General features: G+C 41.7%; 1 protein-coding gene across 3 annotated transcripts in view; it reads right to left on the reverse strand.

Moving 5' to 3' along the window:
* LOC132222885 (zinc finger protein OZF-like) overlaps positions 1–22,292 on the reverse strand; it is a 782,465-nt gene that overhangs the window by 99,757 nt on the left and 660,416 nt on the right. The window contains exons 1-2 of one of the 3 annotated variants that reach the window (XM_059678232.1): positions 9,759–9,924; positions 8,880–9,002 (exon numbers count right to left, since the gene is read on the reverse strand). The exons of 1 other annotated variant lie outside the window; for it this stretch is intronic. In XM_059678232.1, coding sequence (XP_059534215.1) covers positions 8,880–8,963 — 84 coding nt within the window. In that variant the 5' untranslated portion in view covers positions 8,964–9,002; positions 9,759–9,924. Of the gene's footprint in view, positions 1–8,879; positions 9,003–9,395; positions 9,553–9,758; positions 9,925–22,292 lie in introns of those variants that run through there. One more of the 3 variants, XM_059678233.1, reaches the window with a different exon arrangement.

A 22,292-nucleotide genomic window follows, 5' to 3' on the forward strand; every position in this document is an offset into this window, starting at 1 on the left:
ATAAAAGGAGGTGTCAGGCCTCCGTCCCATCAAAGTAACTCTCTTCTTATGTTCCAACTGATACTTTGTCTTCCCACAACAATAAAGGCTGATAAGCAGATAGAAGATATCTGAGTTCTGGGCCTCACATGTAGGCCATAATTCCTCTTATCAATACGGTTGATGACCCTAACATAAGGTAGGGAGAGATTTTGGCCATGAAGAGAGTGTGAATGATTTGTCATTGGTTTTATCAGGCATTCCCTTGAAGTGCCCCAGATTGTCCTCCAAGACCCAGAAAAGCATGGCATCACACTTCACTATTTGGAACTCAATTCCAGGATGCTGAGTCCATCACTTTGCACTAATTCTTTGAAATATAGTTCTTTGAAACATGCTCCTCTCACACAGCCTATTTCCCAGAGTCACAACTTCAAAGAAAACAAATACATTGTAATGAGGCCAGGTTTTGTCCTAATCACCTCTTTCCCAAAATTCTAAATCACCATTCTGTAATGTATTTCTCTCCTACCCTCTGCCTTCCTAATGCCAGTGGAGATTTTCAAGCCCAGGTGACACTGATGTATGCTATAGTATTCCTAATGATCACTGTATCAGCCCTCAACAACTGACAGGTGTGCACATACATGACACCTAAGCTCTGCATATTGCATATAGCATGGCAACACCCCTCTTTTCAGACAATTGCACTAAAATTCCACTTATTATATTAGCCAAGCACCACCAAAAATGGATTCACCTTTCATTCACTCTTTAGTCCATGTAAAGACCCTACTGTCATGAACTAACATACCCTCTCCAAGTGCACATTAGTCTTTTTAGCACAACTCTCTCACACCTGCACTCCCATAGCCCTCTCCCCCATAATCATCTTCTTAACCTCCTACTCGTTATTTGGCATGTTGTGGCCCAGAGAATGAATGCCTGGTCAATTCAAAATGGATGAAGTACTTCGTCAACTTTGGTAGTCCACACTCATAGAAGCAGCCTTGAATCCTTATATAAAGCCCTCCCTCCCTGAGAGCAGGGTAAAGATTAAAGAACCAGCTCTTGGGAGTTGACCTCCCCAAACCAGTTTTAAGTGCAATAGAAAAAATAAACCCTTGCTTCTGGATAGAGAAGCCATATAGCCTCAGAGGCCAACCCAAAAACACTGCCACCCAGAGGCTGAGCCACAAACTGACTCTTAGCTAAATACAAATTAAGGCAGTCTGGGACACAAATACGGCCTGCTTTAAAATCAGGACTGTGGTTTACAACACTGAGGAACAGTGTATCGCAGTGAAATTCAACACCCTCCTGAATACCTGGAAAGACCAAGGCGAGCCAGACTGAAGAGTAGAAGAACCGAAGGACCTTCACTACTGCAATTTTTTTTTCTTTTTTCACCTTTTAACTAAGAAACCAATTTCTTTTTCTTCTTTTCTGCTTTTTCCATCACCTGATTTTACCCTTTTAATTACTACATTTTTTTTAAACCAGTATTATTACTGCTACTATTTTACCATTTTTTAAAATACCATTTTATTTTCTCTTTATTTTATTTTGGGATTTATTTTATTTTGGGATTAGTGTTCTCCATTCTATTTTCATCCTTTTTTTTCCTTTCTTTTGTTTCTTTTTTCTCTTTTATCTTTTTCTCTTCTTTCTTCCTTATCCCCTAATACTCTTAATTCGGGCAGTCACCTTTATTTGAGGTTATTAATATCGTGAATATATTTGTGTTCAGTGCCTGGTACGTGTGCCTTGTTGTGTTGTATTATGTGCCCTTAAATCAATGCAGCAGATCCAAGTAACAGCAGCCTCCTGATCACCACACCCTCTGAGGATCAGAAGCTGTACGTGAAGCCTCCCCCCACCAGCCAGAAGAGCCACCAAAGCTGTGAACAGCACCCACCAGAGGAGCTGCTGCCAACTGAGGAGCAGCTGCTACCGCAATCACCCGAGGAGCAACCACAGTCCAAGGAGCCACTGCCACCCAGGGAGCAGCCACTGAACGACTCAACGTCTAGATATGTCAGTGAGATCAAACATGGGTAGACAAAGAAACCCCCAAAGGAAAGAAAAGGAGGACTCGCCAGAAAAGCAGCTAAGTGAAACCAAGGCATGCAGCATGACAGAAAAGAATTCAGAATAAGGGTCCTAGAGTGCTTAAACCGGATGGAGGAAAAAATCAACAACCTCTGCAAGAAGCAAGAAGAAACAGATGAAAAAATCAACTACTTATGCAAGAAGCAAGAAGAAACAGATGAAAAAATCAACAACTTAAGTAAGACCCAAGAAGAAATGAAGAATGATATAGCTGCAATAAAAAACACCATTGAAAATATCAACAGTAGACTAGGAGAAGTGGAGGAATGAATTAGTGAATTAGAAGACAAGGAAGCAAAACACACCCAAACTGTACTGCACTTGGAGAAAAAAAGGAAAAGACAGGAGAAGAGCCTAAGGGAGCTTTGGGACAACATGAAATGAAACAACATACGAATAATAGGGATGCCAGAACAACAGAAAGAGGAACAAGGATTAGAAAACCTATTCGAAGAAATAATATCAGAAAACTTCCCTGAGGTGGGGAAGAAAAAAGTCACACAAGCCCAGAGAGTCCCAAACAAGGTGAACCTGAAAAGACCCACACCAAGACACATCATAATTCTATAATGGCAAATGTTCAGGACAAAGAGAGAATCTTACAGCCTGCAAGAGGGAGACGGAAAGTTACATACAAGGGATCTCCCATTAGATTATCAAATGATTTCTCAACAGAAACACATCAGGCCAGAAAAGAATGGACAGAAATTAACAAAGTGATGCAAAGCAAAGGACTGAATCCAAGAATACTCTATCCAGCAAGGCTATCATTTAAACTTGAAGGGGAAATAAGAAGCTTCACAGACAAAAAAAGGCTAAGGGAGTTGATCACCACCAAGCCAGCAATGCAAGGAATGCTAAAGGGACTGGTATAAAAAGAAGAAACAAAAAGCTCAGAAAGAAAATAGCCACACACAAAAAAAGAAATGGCTACAAATACCTTTCAATAATAACTTTAAATGTAAACGGACTAAATGCTCCAACCAAAAGACATCGAGTGGCTGAATGGATAAAAAAACATGACCCATACATCTGCTGTCTACAAGAAACCCACCTCATTAGAAGGGACTCACACAGACTGAAAGTGAAGGGATGGAAAAGTATCTTTCAGGCAAATGGAAAGGAAATGAAAGCTGCGGTAGCAATACTTATATCAGACAAAATAGACCTCAAAATGAAGGCCATAACAAGAGATAAGGAAAGCCACTTCATAATACTAAAGGGATCAATACAACAAGAAGATATAACCCTGGTAAACATATATGCACCCAATGCAGGAGCACCCAAATACATAAAAAAACTCCTGGAAGATATCAAAGGAGAGATCGACAACAATACAATCATAGTAGGGGACTTTAATACACCACCTACATCACTGGATAAATCCTCTAGATAAACACTCAGCAAAGAAATAGCAATTCTAAATGACTCACTAGATCAGATGGACTTAATTGACATCTTCAGAACGCTTCACCCCAAAGCCACGGAATATACATTCTACTCAAGTGCTCATAAGACACATTCAAAAATAGACCACATGTTGGGTCACAAACAAAGTCTCCCCAAATACAAGAAGATTGAAATCATACCAAGCATCATCTCAGACCACGATAGCATAATATTAGAAATAAACTACAATGAAAACAACTGAAAATACTCAAACACCTGGAAGCTGGATAGCATGTTATTAAATATTGATTGGGTTACCATGAGATCAAAGAAGAAATTAAAAACATCCTGGAAACTAATGACAATGAAAACACAACAATCCAAAACCTATGGGATGCAATGAAAGCAGTCCTGAGAGGGAAGTTCATAGCTCTACAGGCCTATCTCAAAAAACAAGACAAAATGGTAGTAAATCTTCTAACTCTAAAACTCAAAGAATTAGAAAGAGAGCAACTAGAAAACCCCAGAGTGAGCAGAAGGAAGGAGATAATAAAGATTAGAGCAGAAATAAATGACATAGAGACCAAAAAAACAATACAGAAAATCAATGAAACCAAGAGCTGGTTCTTTGAAAGGATAAACAAGATTGACAAACCTCTAGCCAGGCTCACCAAGAAGCAAAGAGAGAGGACCCAAATAAACAAAATCAGAAACGATAGAGGCGAAATAACAACAGACCCCACAGAAATACAAATGATTGTTAAAAAATACTATGGACAGCTCTACTCCAACAAACTAGACAACCTGGAGGAAATGGACAAATTCCTAGAAAAATACAACATTCCAAAACTCAATCAGGAAGAATCTAAAAATCTCAATAGGCCAATAACTATGGAAGAAATTGAAGCAGTCATCTAAAAGCTTCCATCAAACAAAAGCCCAGGACCAGACGGCTTCACAGGGGAGTTTTACCAAACATTCAAGGAAGAACTAAAACCTATCCTCCTCAGACTACTACAAAAAGTTCAAGAGGAAGGAACACTTCCAAGTTCATTCTATGAAGTCAGCATCACCCTAATACCAAAACCAGGTAAAGACAACACAATGAAAGAGAATTACAGGCCAATATCCCTCATGAACATAGATGCCACAATCCTCAACAAAATCTTAGCAAATCAAATCCAGCAGTACATCAGAAAGATCATACACCATGACCAAGTAGGATTTATCCCAGGGATGCAAGGATGGTACAATATCCGCAAATCAATAAACGTGATACATCACATAAACAAATTGAAAGAAAAAAACCACATGGTCATATCAATTGATGCAGAAAAAGTATTTGACAAAATTCAACAACCATTTTTGATAAAAACTCTCAGTAAGGCGGGAGTAGAAGGATCATACCTCAACATAATAAAAGCCATATATGACAGGCCCACAGCCAACATCATATTCAATGGACAAAAACTAACACCATTTCCCCTAAGAACAGGAACAAGACAGGGATGCCCCCTCTCACCACTCCTGCTCAACATAGTACTGGAAGTGTTAGCCATTGCAATTAGGCAAGAAGAAGAAATAAAAGGCATCCAAATTGGAAAAGAGGAAGTAAAACTGTCCTTATTTGCAGACGACATGATATTATACATACAAAACCCTAGAGACTCCATCAAAAAGCTACTAGACTTAATACATGAATTTGGCAACGTAGCAGGATACAAAATTAACCCCAAGAAATCTGAGGCATTTCTATACACCAATAGTGAACTTTCAGAAGGAGAGATTATAAAAACAATCCCGTTTGCCATCGCACCAAAAAAATTAAGCTACCTAGGAATAAATTTAACTAAAGAGGTAAAAGACCTCTACTCAGAAAACTACAGGATGTTGAAAAAAGATATAGAGGAAGACATAAACAGATGGAAGAACATACCGTGTTCATGGATTGGTAGAATCAACATCATTAAAATGTCCATACTACCCAAAGCAATCTGTACATTCAACACACTTCCCATTAAAATACCAACGGCATACTTCACAGATCTAGAATGAACTCTCCAAAAATTCATCTCGAATAAAAAAGACCCCGAATAGCTGCAGCAATCCTGAAAAAGAACAAAGTAGGTGGGATCTCAATACCAGATATCAAGTTGTATTACAAAGCCGCTGTTCTCAAAACTGCCTGGTACTGGCACAAGAATAGGCATATAGATCAATGGAATAGAATAGAGAGCCCAGAAATCGGCCCGAACCAATATGCTCAATTAATATTTGACAAAGGAGGCAAGAACATACAATGGAGCCAAGATAGTCTCTTCAATAAATGGTGTTGGGAAAATTGGACAGATATATGCAAGAAAATGAAACTAGACCACCAACTTACACCATACACAAAAATAAACTCAAAATGGATAAAGGACTTAAATGTATGACAGGAAACCATAAAAATTCTAGAAGAATCCAAAGGCAACAAAATCTCAGACATATGCCGAAGCAATTTCTTCACTGATACAGCTCCTAGGGCACTTGAAACTAAAGAGAAAATGAACAAATGGGACTACATCAAAATAAAAAGCTTCTGCACAGCAAAAGAAACCATCAACAAAACAACGAGAAAACCCACTGTGTGGGAAAACATATTTGCCAATGTCATATCTGATAAGGGCCTAATCTCCAAAAGTTACAGGGAACTCATACAACTTAACAAAAGGAAGATAAACAATCCAATCAAAAAATGGGCAAAGGACCTAAATAGACACCTTTCAAAAGAGGACATTCAGAAAGCCAAGAGACATATGAAAACATGCTCAAAGTCACTAATCATCCGAGAGATGCAAATCAAAACAACAATGAGGTACCATCTCACACCTGTCAGACTGGCTATCATCAACAAATCAACAAACGACAAGTGCTGGAGAGGATGTGGAGAAAAAGGAACACTTGTGCACTGCTGGTGGGAATGCAGAGTGGTGCAGCCACTATCGAAGACAGTATGGAGTTTCCTTAAAAAACTGAAAATGGAACTCCCATTTGACCCTGTGATCCCACTTCTTGGAATATATCCCAAGAAACCAGAAACACCAATCAGAGAGGATATATGCACCCCTATGTTCATAGCAGCACAATTCACCATAGCTAAGATCTGGAAACAGCCTAAGTGCCCATCAGTAGATGAATGGATTAGAAAACTGTGGTACATCTACACGATGGAATACTATGCTGCTGTAAAAAGGAAGGAACTCTTACCATTTGCAACGTAATGGATGGAACTGGAGAGCATTATGCTAAGTGAAATAAGCCAGTCAATGAAGGAAAAATACCACATGATCTCACTCACTCATGGATAATAAAGACCATTATAAACTTTTGAACAATAATAGATACAGAGGCAGAGCTCCCTCAAACAGATTGTCAAACTGCAGCAGGAAGGCCGGGGAGGGTTGGGGGGCAGGAGGTAGCGGGGTAAGAGATCAATGGACATAAGACATTTGGGGATAGGGGAGGCTAGGGGACTTTCTAGGGCGGGGGGAAAAATGGACACATATGTAATACCCTTTGTATTACTTTAAGCAATAAAAAAAGAAGAAAAAGAAAAAAATAAAAAAAATAAAAACAAAACAAAAAAAAGAATAAAAACAAAATAAAAACAAAAATTAAAAGGTTACATAGCCGGACAAGTTGACATTTCCTACACTGTCTGAATGTTTGTAGCCAGTACACATTGTGAAGCTATGGAGCTAAGAGTTACTGAATGGTTACTACATGTGCAGTTCCTGGATTCATTGCTTTGCATGAGTTAGTATTTCAATGTAAATTGCATAAATGCTGTTAATAAAAGTCAAGGCTAGAAGTCAAACCCATGTGTCTCTAATAACAGAAGCTCTGGTTTCTAATGTTAGGCTCTGCTGCCTCCTAGAGAGTAGAGTTGGCAATGTATAACCATTAGGATTGGGTAGGTGTTATTATAGATAACAAACAGCCACAAAGATTTAGTGGCTTATATATATTAAAGAAAGTATCTTGTTCATGACACATGTCCTCCTTTGTTCTGCTGGGACTGGTATAAAAAGGAAGCCACCATGTAGATACCTCCTAGGTATGTGAGAGATGGACAGAGATGGTGGGCAAACTCAGTGGTTCCAGACTGTGAGTGGTGACAAGATTCACTCCACCACCTTTCATTGGTCAACGCACATCACAGTGCTGCAGCCAACTTCATGCGATCAGGAGGAGAACCTGGCATTCTTTTTTTAAAAAATATATATTTTATTGATTTAAGAGAGGAAGGGAGAAGGAGAGAGAGATAGAAACATCAATGATGAGAGAGAATCACTGATTGGTTGCCTCCTGCACACCCCCTACTGGGGATCGAGCCTGCAACCCAGGCATGTGCCCCTGGCGGGAATCGAACCTGGGACTCTTCAGTCTGTAGGCCGATGCTCTATCCACTGAGTCAAAACAGCTAGGGCAGAACCTGGCATTCTTGATGGGCCCCATTAAGGCCACCACATGGTGCCAGCCTCTTTTGGGGTTGTGCAGTGGCAAAGGAGATGAGTAGGGATTGTAGAAAATGACAGTGTGAGTCAGGATGGTTCATTTTCTCCTCATCCAGGTGAACTTCCTCCCTGAGCTGCCCCAAACTGTCATTGTCAAATTTCAAAGCGAACCTCAGAAGAAGGTGTCAGATGCCATTGGCAGAAAACGAAGAACCCACTTCTGAGTGTGACCCTGGGTAAATCCCTGGCTGCCTCAGCTCCCCCGCTGTGGAGGAGGTGAAGACCCACATGTAAACAGTGTCTACTGGGAAGCGTGCAAGCCTGCAGGCATTCCGGCATCCATGTTCTTTCACATTAACACCAGTCTCTACCCTGATTCCAAGCCTCTTTATCATCTGCATTGCTCAGGTGGGGCTGACTGTAAAAATGCTGACATGAACAGCAATGGTGAGCCTGTGGTTTCCATTCAATCTGTGCATGAACCTGTGCTCAATGCTGTCCCTCTATATTTCTCCCTATACCCATTGGAGAGAACTGGGCCTAATGCTCTCTCCTGGTCCCTGTGTTCCTGTGTAGCCAAGCATGTACAGTTGACCAGGACCCCCAAGTCCAGGAGTAATGCTCTGAGCCGCCCCAGGCTCCCTCCTCTATTAGGTGTCAGCCTAGCTTACACACGGGCAACTGACTGACCTGCTCTTCAGGGGCCAGGAGTATCACCTGACCCCTCCAGCCCTCTCCATGTGTATCCATGGAGGGGGGGCTTAGGGGCCCAGGAGTCTTCCCCCTTAGTTGTCACCATATGCATACATTCATTCTTTCCTTTCCAGGGATCCAGGATCCTTCAGTTTTTCCACAAAGGCACAGAGTCCTCCACAAACACCCCCCTCCACACTCTATTACCTCTTGTCTGTCATCAGAGTCCTCCAAAATTCTCCACCTTCGCACAGCCTGGGATTCTATGAACTGACTCTTCACTTCATCCATCCCTGGAGCCTGAGATGAATCCCTGGGGTCACCAGACACCTGGAAGAGCAGAGGCATTAAGGGCTCAGCCTGTGGGAGGAGGAAGAACACATTGTCCTCTCCATACCCCCGAGGAGATCGCCTGTGCATCTGCTGTTTCCAGGGCGCACAGACACACACACTCACCGGGAAATATACAGACACCACAAACACAGGAACACACAGGTCACAGAACACCCCAGACACAGCTGGGCACTCAGATGCAGGGTTAACGGCCAGGCTCACAGAGGATAAGACACACACACACACACACACACACACACACACACACACACACACACACACCAGGACAGACATACACGGACACAGACTGCAGACACAAAGAGGAAACACACACAGATACAATCAGGAACCCCCAAAGGAGCAGCAAATTCACATACAACCAGCACTCACACATGCAAAACAGACTCCCACACGCGCTGAGTCATGGTAACGCACTGTCTTGAAGGAAAGATGAAAAATTAAGGTGTCGGTCGCGCGCTCCTCACCACGGCGGCAGCACAAAGCCACAGGCCCGGCGGCCGCTTCCTCCCTGGGGACTGGCTCAGGCGGCCGGCGGAGGCGCAGGCGGCGCAGGAGGAGGAGGAGGAAGAGGCGGAGGAAGAGGAGGGGAATCGCCGCTAATCAAACGCTCTTCGCCGGCCTGTGCGGGCTCGGGGCTCTGGTCCTCGGAAGCCCGCCCCTCCCCCCCGCCCCCCCCCCCCCCCGTCTGACCTGGCAGCCCGCGACCCCTCCCCCGCCCCGCCCCGCCCGAACCTGGAACAAAGTTGACGAGAGTGACTGGGCCCGAGGGCGGCAGTCCGGGCCCAAGAGGCGGCGGCCGCGATCGGGAGGGACGGCCGAGCCCCAGGGGCGATCCGGAGCGGCGGGGCCAGCGGCCGAGGCGATCGGGCTGCGCGGACCTGAGCCAGGCTCCCCCGCGGCGCCCGTGTCCAAGGCCGGGGGGCGGCGGGGGCGCGATCCGAGCGGTTCCCGGAGCCCCTGAGAGGCGGGGGCCACCCTCGGCGCAGCGGGGAGAAGAGGCCCCGCCTGCCCGCAGCCCTGCCCGCAGCCCTCCCTTTCCTCGCCGGCGCCCCTACCCCCCTAAAATAGCACCGTCCCCGCAGGGGGCCGCCCGGTCTCCCGCCGCCGCGAGGGCCGGGCCGCGCCAGGGCGGGCGGAGCGCGCAGGGCGGGGGCGGCGGCTGCGCTGGGCCGGGAGGAGGCCACGCGGGTGCGGAGCGGCCCGGCCCGGCCCGGCCGAGGGGAGATGGCTCCTCCGTGGGTAACAGCTGCAGCCAAGCGGGGTGAACCCCGTGGAGAGGCCCTCCCGGGTGCTGCCTGGAGAATGACGCGTGTTCCTCAGCGTTGGGACGGTGACCACGGGGTACATCCCCTGCCAACCCTCTCAGGACAGCAAGCCCCTCTGACCGTGGGACCATCAGGCATGTAGGATGTCATTCTTGAAAGAGTAGCTGCTCTTGTTAAGTGTTGTTGGATGCCATCTGTTCAAGTCCAAATGCTCTTCCCTGACGTTCGTTACTATTCCTTAGTGCGGGAGAGCAGAGTAAAACAATCTTCCATTTGGCTGCCCTGGCACAAGGCCCACGAATGGCACCTGGGACCGGTTTTTGATTTTTCATTCTTGACGGAGCCATCACATCTGGGGGAATCGTACATGGCAAGTATTTACCAAATGTGTCGTGTGCCTCTCCTATCCACCATTTGTTTTAAAATGGACCATGGAATCGGTCGTCTGCATTTGCAAATGCTCGTTCCCAGTTAGTGTGGTGGAAAGCACATGCCAATGAAAGAATTCCATTGTGAAGTGCCAAGTGAAAGCACACATGCTGGGAACATTAGAGCCCAGCCAGATGAGAGGGGTCAGAAAATGATGTCAGGCTTTAGGTGGAAGTTAGAGATGGGGGGAGTGGTGTTGCCTTTTGTTGGTTAATTAGAATAGCAATGATTGGAAACCTACTGGGGGAGGGGGAGGTATTTCACCAAACAGGACAGTAAGAGACAAAACCTGCACTGTGACAGCGCACGGACTGTGCCAAGTCAATGAACTGCTAAACTTTCCTGTTCCTGTGCCAGTTGTGTAGAATAAAAACCCGGCATAGAGCTTGGCCTGAGCCAGAAGTGGGCCAGTGACTACTGGAACCACCTGATGACAGCCTCATTGACAGTGGGAAATGCACATTCCCCCCACCAACCTTCATGGACAAAGTAAACAGAGGAAAAGCTACCAAATGTTTCCTACATTCTTAAGTGTCAGCCCTATTAACGTTGCTGTTCAGTTGGTTATTACTAATGCAAACCCACCTGCTTATCTATCATTGTTTTAAAGAGAAAGTAGGTTTGAATGTGAATGTTTTCCATCTTCCTGTGGCTTGACAAAAAAAAGAAAAAGGTAACGATCTTCTGAACATTTGAAATGGACTCAAGTCAAAGTTAAAAAATGTTTTGGTTGAAGGTGATTTTTCACTGGAGTGCCTTGTTAAATACCAGGGCTGCAGTTTTTCTGTGCTATCTTTGTCATGAACGCGTGAGAGTTAGAATTTTGTAATGTAATAAAAGCACACATTAAATAGGCTTGATATCACGAACAGAAGGATATGAACTAGGAAAGTTTTGCTGTCATGGTTCCTTTTGTTCCTCAGGATAGACTCGGTAAAGGAGTTTGTATGATTCTCATTATAGGTGAAAGGAAGGGGCTTAAAAAGAAAAAGGATACAGGAAAATATAGAAATAATTTTTGTTAAATTAGGTTTCTTCCTGTTAGGTCGGAGAGAGCCCAGGATCGGATACATGCAGACATGTGATGAGACAATGGACTGTCCCTGGCATTTCTAACAGATCAGCGTGCCAGACACAGATACAGGCTTCTCCCTGAATCCACAACGACCCCCACACAGATACTGACTCCTTCCTGAATCCACAACAAACCCCCACACAGATACTGACTCCTTCCTGAATCCACAACAAACCCCCACACAGATACTGACTCCTTCCTGAATCCACAACGACCCCCACACAGATACTGACTCCTTCCTGAATCCACAACAAACCCCCACACAGATCCTGACTCCTTCCTGAATCCACAACAAACCCCCACACAGATACTGACCTCTCCCTGAATCCACCACGACCCCCACACAGATACTGACTCCTTCCTGAATCCACAACAAACCCCCACACAGATCCTGACTCCTTCCTGGATACCTGGCTGACCCCTGCAGCTGAAACTTCCTCAACTGAATACCTCAGCTCATGTCCCCGCCCCTCACCCAACTGCAGTATAAAAAAAGCGCCCCCCTCCCTGTTGGCGTGAATCCACGTGCCCTGCCTTTGCGGGTACGTGGGTCTTCCGGGGACGCAGAAATAAACCTTTTCCTTTCCTTTCTTTTCTGATTCACTGGACTCTCTATTTCTTGCGCCGCCTCCTGAGCCACCTTACCTAACACTTCCTTTTTTTTTTTTTTTTTTAAACCCCAGCAATTCAGTTTCTCTCCAAAACTCTGTGAAGACACAGTTTTGAATTTAGGTCAATCAATTGCCTAGAAGTCATGGTGATGTTGCTAGTGTCACCTAAGTAGCTAGAAGAGAATCGGCGTGGGGAGAACCCCAGTGTAAACACGGGGCTTTGACAATTAGGGAGCTTTTCAGACCCACCTGGAAAATAGGAACACATTTTATTTACGCTTGTCATTAGAGAGGAGGAATGGTAAGGAGAAATTAAAAAAAAATGTCACCTGAACTTGCAGCGACATGAACTATTTCATGAACCTTTTGGTTGCTGTCACTATTTCACCTGATACTCTGAGAGGAGAAAAAAAAAAGTCGTATTTAATCCAAGTGTGTCCCATATTATGTGTTTGGAAACCTGGGTAAGTTCTAGTCAATGGGGCGCTGTGTTCTGAATAACAAACCTTGAACATAATGAACACTAAACATTCTGTTGATACTTTTCAGTTCACCTCTGTTGAAAAATAGGACTCTTAGGTAATTGCTTTATTAAACTCTTTGGGTTATGTGTTTAATCACTTAAATGGGAAGTGTGATCACCAAAGCAATTTAGTGAAGTAAAAGACGTAAATAAATTACAAATAACTTTATTCCCCCAAGGCTTTACACAATAAAATGATTTTTCTAAACCATTAAAAAAAAAAAAGAACTAAAGTGTTGCCCTGACCAGCTAGCTTAAACAATAGTGGGTTCAATTCCTGGTAAGAAAGAGCATATACCTAGGTTGCTGATTCAAACCCTGGTCAGGGCGTGTACCAGAAGCAACCAATCAATGTTTCCTCCCACATTACATTGATGTTTCTTTTCTCTCTCTCTCTCTCTCTCTCTCTCTCTCTCTCTCTCTCTCTCTCTCTCTCCCCCCCTTCCTCTTTCTCTAAAATAAAAAATATATCTTCTGCGCTAGCCAGTTTGGCTCAGTGGATAGAGCGTTGGCCTGTGGACTGAAGGGTCCAAGATTCTATTCCAGCCAAAGGCACAGGCCCAGGTTGCAGGCTCGATCCCCAGTGGGGGGCGTGCACGAAGTAGCCAATCAATGATTCTCTCTCATCATTGATGTTTTGATCTCTCCCTCTCCCTTCTTCTCTGAAATAAATAAAAAATATATTAAAAACATATATGTATATACATACATATATATAATATATTTTTTGTGTATTAAAAAAGAAAAACAGCCGAAACCAGTTTGGCTCAGTGGATAGAGCGTTGGCTTGCGGACTGAAAGGTCCCAGGTTCGATTCCGGTCAAGGGCATGTACCTGGGTTGCGGGCACATCCCCAGTAGGGGATGTGCAGGAGGCAGCTGATCGATGTTTCTCTCATCGATGTTTCTAACTCTCTATCTCTCCCCCTTCCTCTCTGTAAAAAATCAATAAAATATATTAAAAAAAAAAAAAGAAAAACAAAGAGTTGACGTTTTGAGTTTTCAAGAATATATGGTTAAATCTATAGCCATCCCCTACAACAGTGGTTGGCAAACTCATTAGTCAACAGAGCCAAATATCAACAGTACAATGATCAAAATACCTTTTGAGAGCCAAATTTTTTAAAAATATATATATTTTTTATTGATTTTTTACAAAGAGGAAGGGAGAGGGATAGACAGTTAGAAACATCGGTGAGAGAGAAACATCGATCAGCTGCCTCCTGCACACTTCCTATTGGGTACGTGTCTGCAACCAAGGTACATGCCCTTGACTGGAATCGAACGTGGGACCCTTGAGTCCGCAGACCGATGCTCTATCCACTGAGCCAAACCTGTTAGGGCAAGAGCCAAATTTTTTAAACTGAAACTATATAGGTAGGCACATTGTTATTAACTTAATTAGGGTCCTCCTAAGCTGGCCTTTGCTAAAAGCGTCTTCAATCTGATTGAGGTACGTTCGCTGAGGTCGACCCCTTCCAACTCTCCCATCCACACTCGTCTTGTATACTTGTTTCGTCTATTTTTTCTCACCCGCGCGCGATTTGCGGACGCGACTAGCACTAACCACTGCACATGAGACTGCTGACTGACCAGCTCACTCAACTCGTGCATGAGTATCCCGCGGCTCCGCCTGCGCTGCGTCTCCTGTCGCCCCACCGACCAACACCCCCCACTTCTTCTAACGCCACTTCTTCAAAATAGACTCGCCCAGGCTGAAAACCGACTTCTGCACATGGGCCACGAAGTTTCAATCGCACTGTATGTGTGTCCCCGCACGTGGTATTTTGTGGAAGAGCCACACTCAAGGGGCCAAAGAGCCGCATGTGGCTCTCGAGCCGTCGTTTGCCGACCACTGCCCTAAAACAAGTTACCAGAATCGCCTGAACTCAGTGGAAGACTGTGTTCTTTCACATAAGAGGCTAATAGAATCCATATCATGGATCTCAGAAAAATCCCACATAATTGGTGTTATAGACATGTTCCCCCCCCTGCTTTTAAGCACAGAAATTCCAGTTTCTGAATAAAATCATCTCTTTATTTTTTTTTTATCTTTAGTCTTTGATTTATAAAAATTAACTTACCCATTGGAGAAGGTAATTCTTAGGGATCCCAACATAGCTTTAAACACTGGAGTGAGTAGAGTCCATGGTGAGCTAGAAACTGTGCTTTCCCTAAAAAATAACACAATTGGTTGCGCCCCACACGTGCCCCCACCTGGGCTTGTGACTGAACCCACAGCTGACGCATGTGTGCTTGACGGGGAATGGAAGCCGACCCTGTGTCTTTGGCTTGAAGATCTTACCGAATGAGTGAAAACTGGCCAGGTCTTACAGTTCTTCTTAAGCAGAGAATCCCCTGGAGACTTCTTGGAGGCTGGTGTTGGGATTCTAAAGATGCTTTATTGAAGCAGATGTATTGTAAATGTCTAAGGTTCCTCATTATCTAAAATATTATGAAATATGGCATATCCTGCCCCATTATTGTGAACTTTGGCCATATTTTTTTTTCTATGGACGCCTTCTTAGGGGAGCATAAATCATTCCTGCTCAACCATGTCCACTCTCTCTGTGCTTATAGGTCTCAGCTGTGACCTCCCTTGGCTGCTGGCAATCCATCCAGCCTGATTCAAGTTCTCACCCCTACCACCTCCCCTCAGCCCACCCACCCAAGGACCCAAGTGCTGGAAACCCGTCCAAGGCCCCAAACCTCTCTGCTCCCTAAACCACACACCCCAGCCCCACTCTTTCCCCCAGAGTCCAGGGTCCATCACTTCACTACAGGGGCACGGATCTCATCTGAACAGGCCACACTTGGGGAGGGGGTCACCACCTACAATGCATCCCCCCAATATTGTAACATGTTGAGATCAAGCCTCTCCTTCCAGAAACGCTTCTATTGCAGAATGTTCTCAATATTGAAAAAACACAGCACCATTTCCTGGAGAATTCATACTACCTCCAGGACTGGCTGAGGATGGGGGCTTTATTTTTAATATAACCAAAGTGGAAAATTACCCCCAAAATGTAAAAAAGAATATTCAAACAACACTCGTGGGGCTCAGGGATCAGGTGTGAGTTTGGGTTAACCAGAGGCAGTGGACTGATATGGGGGCCAAAAGCATCAGGGGACTGCTCTAGGATAGAGAAGTAGGTTCAGTTGCAGTGGGCCAGGTGCCTGGGGGATAGGAAAGGGCAGGCTGGATAGACCTCTGGATGGAGACAGAAGAGGCCTGACCAGCTCCTCTCAGGCAGACACAGGACCCAAATCCCTCCCAGGGCCTTGCCCCTAGATCAGCTGTGGGCAAACTACGGCCCGCGGGCCGGATCCGGCCTGTTTGAAATGAATAAAACTAAAAAAAAAAAAAAAAAAAAGACCGTACCCTTTTATGTAATGATGTTTACTTTGAATTTATATTAGTTCACACAAACACTCCATCCATGCTTTTGTTCCAGCCCTCCGGTCCAGTTTAAGAACCCAATGTGGCCCTCGAGTCAAAAAGTTTGCCCCCCCCTGCCCTAGGTCCTTGCAGCTAACTCCTGGAGAAGGTCAGTGTGCCCCAGCTACATCCCAGGCAAAGGCAGTAAACAGTGAGGGGGGTGTGCTGTGCAGGCAGGGACCCCATCTCAGCACAGCAGGGTGGATGCTTCTTTTATTTTTTATTTCTTTATTTTTTTATTGTTTTATTGCTTAAAGTATTACAAAGGGTATTACATATGTGTCCTTTTTTTTCACCCCGCCCTTGACAATCCCCTGGCCTCCCCTACCCCCCAGTGTCTTATGTCCATTGGTTATGCTTATATGCATACATACAAGTCCTTTGGTTGATCTCTTACCCCCCTCATTCCTGCCCCCCAAACCTCCCCGGCCTTCCCGCTGCAGTTTGACAATCTGTTTGAGGCAGCTCTGCCTCTGTATCTATTATTGTTCATAAGTTTATAATGGTCTCTATTATCCATGAATGAGAGATCATGTGGTATTTATCTTTCTCTGACTGGCTTATTTCACTTAGCATAATGCTCTCCAGTTCCATCCATGCCGTTGCAAATGGTAACAGTTCCTTCTTTTTTACAGCAGCATAGTATTCCATCGTGTAGATGTACCACAGTTTTCTAATCCATTCATCTGCTGATGGGCACTTAGGATGTTACCAGATCTTAGCTAAGGTGAATTGTGCAGCTGTAAATATAAACAGTGTTCTCATCATTTAAATGTTTTATACAGAAATAGTGAGCTCTATAAACAGGAATTCTTAATGATTGAAAGAACTTTGTTCTGAACTGGCCAAGTAATGTGCCAGAATTGTAAACATTAGCAGTATTCTCGTCATTTTACTGCTTTGTTCCTGAAATCTCGGTGCTTGAACAGGGCCACAATGAGAGGACGGCTTTGTTTACTTGTATTTCATGAGTTTGTAACAAGTTCCTAAATATTCCCGTGGTCTATCATTGTGTAATTTAAGAGTCACAAATTGACAGTTTTGTTAGAAGTATATACAAGAAACTACACTATTTAAGAGGTTTTATTCAAATACGATAATTCAAACACAGAGATCAATATAAACAGTATTCTCATCATTTAAATGTTTTATACAAAAATTGTGAGCTCTATGAACAGGAATTCTTAATGTTTGAAAGAACTTTGTTCTGAACTCGCCAAGTAAAGTCGACGGAATTGTAAACATTAGCAGTATTCTCATCATTTTACTGCTTTCTACCTGAAATCTCGGTGCTTGAACAAGGCCACAATATGGAACGGCTTTATTTACTTGTATTTCATGAGTTTCTAAGAAGTTCTTAAATATTCCTGTGGTCTATCATTGTGTACTTTAAGAGTCATAACACAATTTGACAGTTTTGTTAGAAGTATATACAAGAAAATTCACTATTTAAGATGTTCTATTCAAAAAACCATAAACAATTCAACCGCAGTGTTAAATATAAACAGTACTTTCATAATTTAAATGTTATATATACAAATTCTGAACTCTATAAATGGGAATTCTTAATGTTTGAAAGAACTTTCTTCTGTACTCGCCAAGTAATGTCGCCGGAATTGTATACATTAGCAGTATTCTCATCATTTTACTACTTTCTACCTGAAATCTCGGTGCTTGAACAAGGCCACAATATTAGAACGGCTTTATTTACTTGTATTTCATGAGTTTCTTACAAGTTCTGAAATATTCCCGTGGTCTATCATTGTGTACTTTAAGAGTCACAACACAATTTGACAGTTCTGTTAGAAGTATATACAAGAAAATTCACTGTTTAAGATGTTTTATTCAAAAAACCATAAACAATTCAATCAGAGAGTTAAATAGAAACAGTATTTTCATTATTTAAATGTTACATATATAAATTCTGAGCTTTATAAACGGGAATTCTTAATGTTTGAAAGGACTTTGTTCTGAACTCGAAAAGCAAAGTCGCCGGAATTTTAAACATTAGCAGTATTCTCGTCATTTTACGGCTTTCTACCTGAAATCTCGGTGATTGAACAGGGCCACAATATTAGAACGGTTTTATTTACTCGTATTTCATGAAGTTCTTAAAAGTTCTTAAATATTCCCGTGGTCTCTCATTGTGTACTTTAAGAGTCACAACACAATTTGAAAGTTTTATTAGAAGTATAAACAAGAAACTTCACTATTTAATATGTTTTATACAAAAAAACGATAAACAATTCAACCACAGTGCTAAATTAAACAGTATATTCATTATTTAAATGTTATATATACAAATTCTGAACTCTATAAACTGGAATTCTTAACGTTTTAAAGAGCTTTGTTCTGAACTCGCCAAGTAACGTCCCCGTAATTGTAAACATTAGCAGTATTCTTGTCATTTTACTGCTTTCTACCTGAAATCTCGGTGCTTGAAAAGGGCCACAATGTTAGAACGGCTTTATTTACTTGTATTTCATGAGTTTCTAACAAGTTCTTAAATGTTCCAATGGTCTGTCATTGTGTACTTTAAGAGTCACAACACAATTTGACAGTCTTGTTAGAAGTATATACAAGAAACTTCACTATTTAATATGTTTTATACAAAAAACGATAAACAATTCAACCACAGTGCTAAATTAAACAGTATATTCATTATTTAAATGTTATATATACAAATTCTGAACTCTATAAACGGGAATTCGTAACGTTTGAAAGAACTTTGTTTTGAACTCCCCAAGTAACGTCCCCGTAATTGTAAACATTAGCAGTATTCTCGCCATTTTACTGCTTTCTACCTGAAATCTCGGTGACTGAACACGGCCACAATGTTAGAACGGCTTTGTTTACTTGTATTTCATGAGTTTCCTACAAGTTCTTAAATATTTCCGTGGTCTATCATTGTGTACTTTAAGAGTCAGAACACAATTTGACAGTTTTGTTAGAAGTATATACAAGAAAATTCAATAAGATGTTTTATTCAAAAAACGATAAACAATTCAACCACAGTGTTAAATATAAACAGTATTTTCATTATTTAAATGTTATATATACAAATACTGAGCTCTATAAAAGGGAATTCTTAACGTTTGGAAGAACTTTGTTCCTAACTCGCCAAGTAAAGTCCCTGGAATTGTAAACATTAGCAGTATTCGCATCATTTTACTGCTTTCTACCTGAAATCTCGGTGCTTGAACACGGCAACAATGTTAGAACGGCTTTATTTACTTGTATTTCATGAGTTTCTAACAAGTTCTTAAATGTTCCCGTGGTCTATCATTGTGTACTTTAAGAGTCACAGCACAATTTGACAGTTTTGTTAGAAGTATATACAAGAAAATTCACTATTTAAGATGTCTTATTGCCGTAACCGGTTTGGCTCAGTGGATAGAGCATCGGCCTGCGGACTGAAAGGTCCCAGGTTCGATTCCGGTCAAGGGCATGTACCTTGGTTGCAGGCACATCTCCTGTAGGAGGTGTGCAGGGGGCAGCTGATCGATGTTTCTCTCTCATCGATGTTTCTAACTCTCCCTCTCTCTCCCTTCCTCTCTGTAAAAAATCAATAAAACATAAAAAAAAAAGATGTTTTTTAGAAGTATATACAAGAAACTTCACTATTTAATATGTTTTATTCAAAAAACGATAAACAATTCAACCACAGTGCTAAATTAAACAGTGTATTCATTATTTAAATGTTATATATACAAATTCTGAACTCTATAAATGGGAATTCTTAACGTTTGAAAGAACTTTGTTCTGAACTCGCCAAGTAACATCGCCGTAATTGTAAACATTAGCAGTATTCTCATCATTTTACTGCTTTCTACCTGAAATCTCGGTTCTTGAACACGGCACAATGTTAGAACGGCTTTATTTACTTGTATTTCATGAGTTTCTAACAAGTTCTTAAATGTTCCCGTGGTCTCTCATTGTGTACTTTCAGAGTCACAGCACAATTTGACAGTTTTTTTAGAAGTATATACAAGAAACTTCACTATTTAAAATGTTTCATTCAAAAAACCATAAAAAATTCAACCACAGTGTTAAATATAATCAGTATTTTCATTATTTAAATGTTACATATACAAATTCTGAGCTCTAAAAACGGAATTCTTAACGTTCGAAAGAACTTTGTTCCTAACTCGCCAAGTAAAGTCGCCGGAATTGTAAACATTATCAGTATTCTCGTCATTTCACTGCTTTCTACCTGAAATCTTGGTTCTTGAACACGGCCACAATGTTAGAATAGCTTTATTTACTTGTATTTCATGAGTTTCTAACAAGTTCTCAAATGTTCGCGTGGTCTCTCATTGTGTACTTTCAGAGTCACAGCACAATTTGACAGTTTTTTAGAAGTATATACAAGAAACTTCACTATTTAATATGTTTTATTCAAAAAACGATAAACAATTCAACCACAGTGCTAATTCAAAGAGTATATTCATTATTTAAATGTTATATATACAAATTCTGACCTCTATAAACGGGAATTCTTCACGTTTGAAAGAACTTTGTTCTGAACTCGCCAAGTAAAGTGGCCGAATTGTAAACATTAGCAGTATTCTCGCCATTTTACTGCTTTCTACCTGAAATCTCGGTGCTTGAACACGGCCACAATGTTAGAACGGCTTTATTTACTTGTATTTCATGAGTTTCTAACAAGTTCTTAAATGTTCCCGTGGTCTCTCATTGTGTACTTTAAGAGTCACAACAGAATTTGACAGTTTTTTAGAAGTATATACAAGAAACTTCACTATTTAATATGTTTTATTCAAAAAACGATAAACAATTCAACCACAGTGCTAAATTAAACAGAATACTCATTATTTAAATGTTACATATACAAATTCTGAGCTCTAAAAACGGAATTCTTAACGTTCGAAAGAACTTTGTTCCTAACTCGCCAAGTAAAGTCGTCGGAATTTTAAACATTATCAGTATTCTCGTCATTTTACTGCTTTCTACCTGAAATCTCGGTGCTTGAACACGGCCACAATGTTAGAACGGCTTTATTTACTTGTATTTCATGAGTTTCTAACACGTTCTTAAATGTTCCCGTGGTCTCTCATTGTGTACTTTAAGAGTCACAGCACAATTTGAACGTTTTGTTAGAAGTATATACAAGAAACTTCACTATTTAAGATGTTTTATTCAAAAAACCATAAAGAATTCATCCACAATGCTAAATTAAACAGTATATTCATTATTTAAATGTTACATATACAAATTCTGAGCTCTATAAACGGGAATTCTTAACGTTTGAAAGAACTTTGTTCCTAACTCGCCAAGTAAAGTCGCCGGAATTGTAAACATTAGCAGTATTCTCGTCATTTTACTGCTTTGTTCCTGAAATCTCGGTGACTGAACACGGCCACAATGTTAAAACGGCTTTATTTAAATGTATTTCATGAGATTCTTACAAGTTCTTAAATGTTCCCGAGGTCTATCCTTGTGTACTTTCAGAGTCACAGCACATTTTGACAGTTTTGTTAATAAGTACATACAAGAAACTTCACTATTTAAAATGTTTTATTCAAAAAACCATAAACAATTCAACCACAGTGTTAAATATAAACAGTATATTCATTATTTAAATGTTACATATACAAATTCTGAGCTCTATAAACGGGAATTCTTAACGTTCCAAAGAACTTTGTTCCTAACTCGCCAAGTAAAGTCGCCGGAATTGTAAACATTAGCAGTATTCTCGTCATTTTACTGCTTTCTACCTGAAATCTCGGTGCTTGAACACGGCCACAATGTTAGAACGGCTTTATTTACTTGTATTTCATGAGTTTCTAACACGTTCTTAAATGTTCCCGTGGTCTCTCATTGTGTACTTTAAGAGTCACAGCACAATTTGACCGTTTTGTTAGAAGTATATACAAGAAACTTCACTATTTAAGATGTTTTATTCAA

Source organism: Myotis daubentonii, chromosome 21 (genome assembly GCF_963259705.1).
Source record: "Myotis daubentonii chromosome 21, mMyoDau2.1, whole genome shotgun sequence".
NCBI classification, from domain to species: Eukaryota; Metazoa; Chordata; class Mammalia; order Chiroptera; family Vespertilionidae; genus Myotis; species Myotis daubentonii.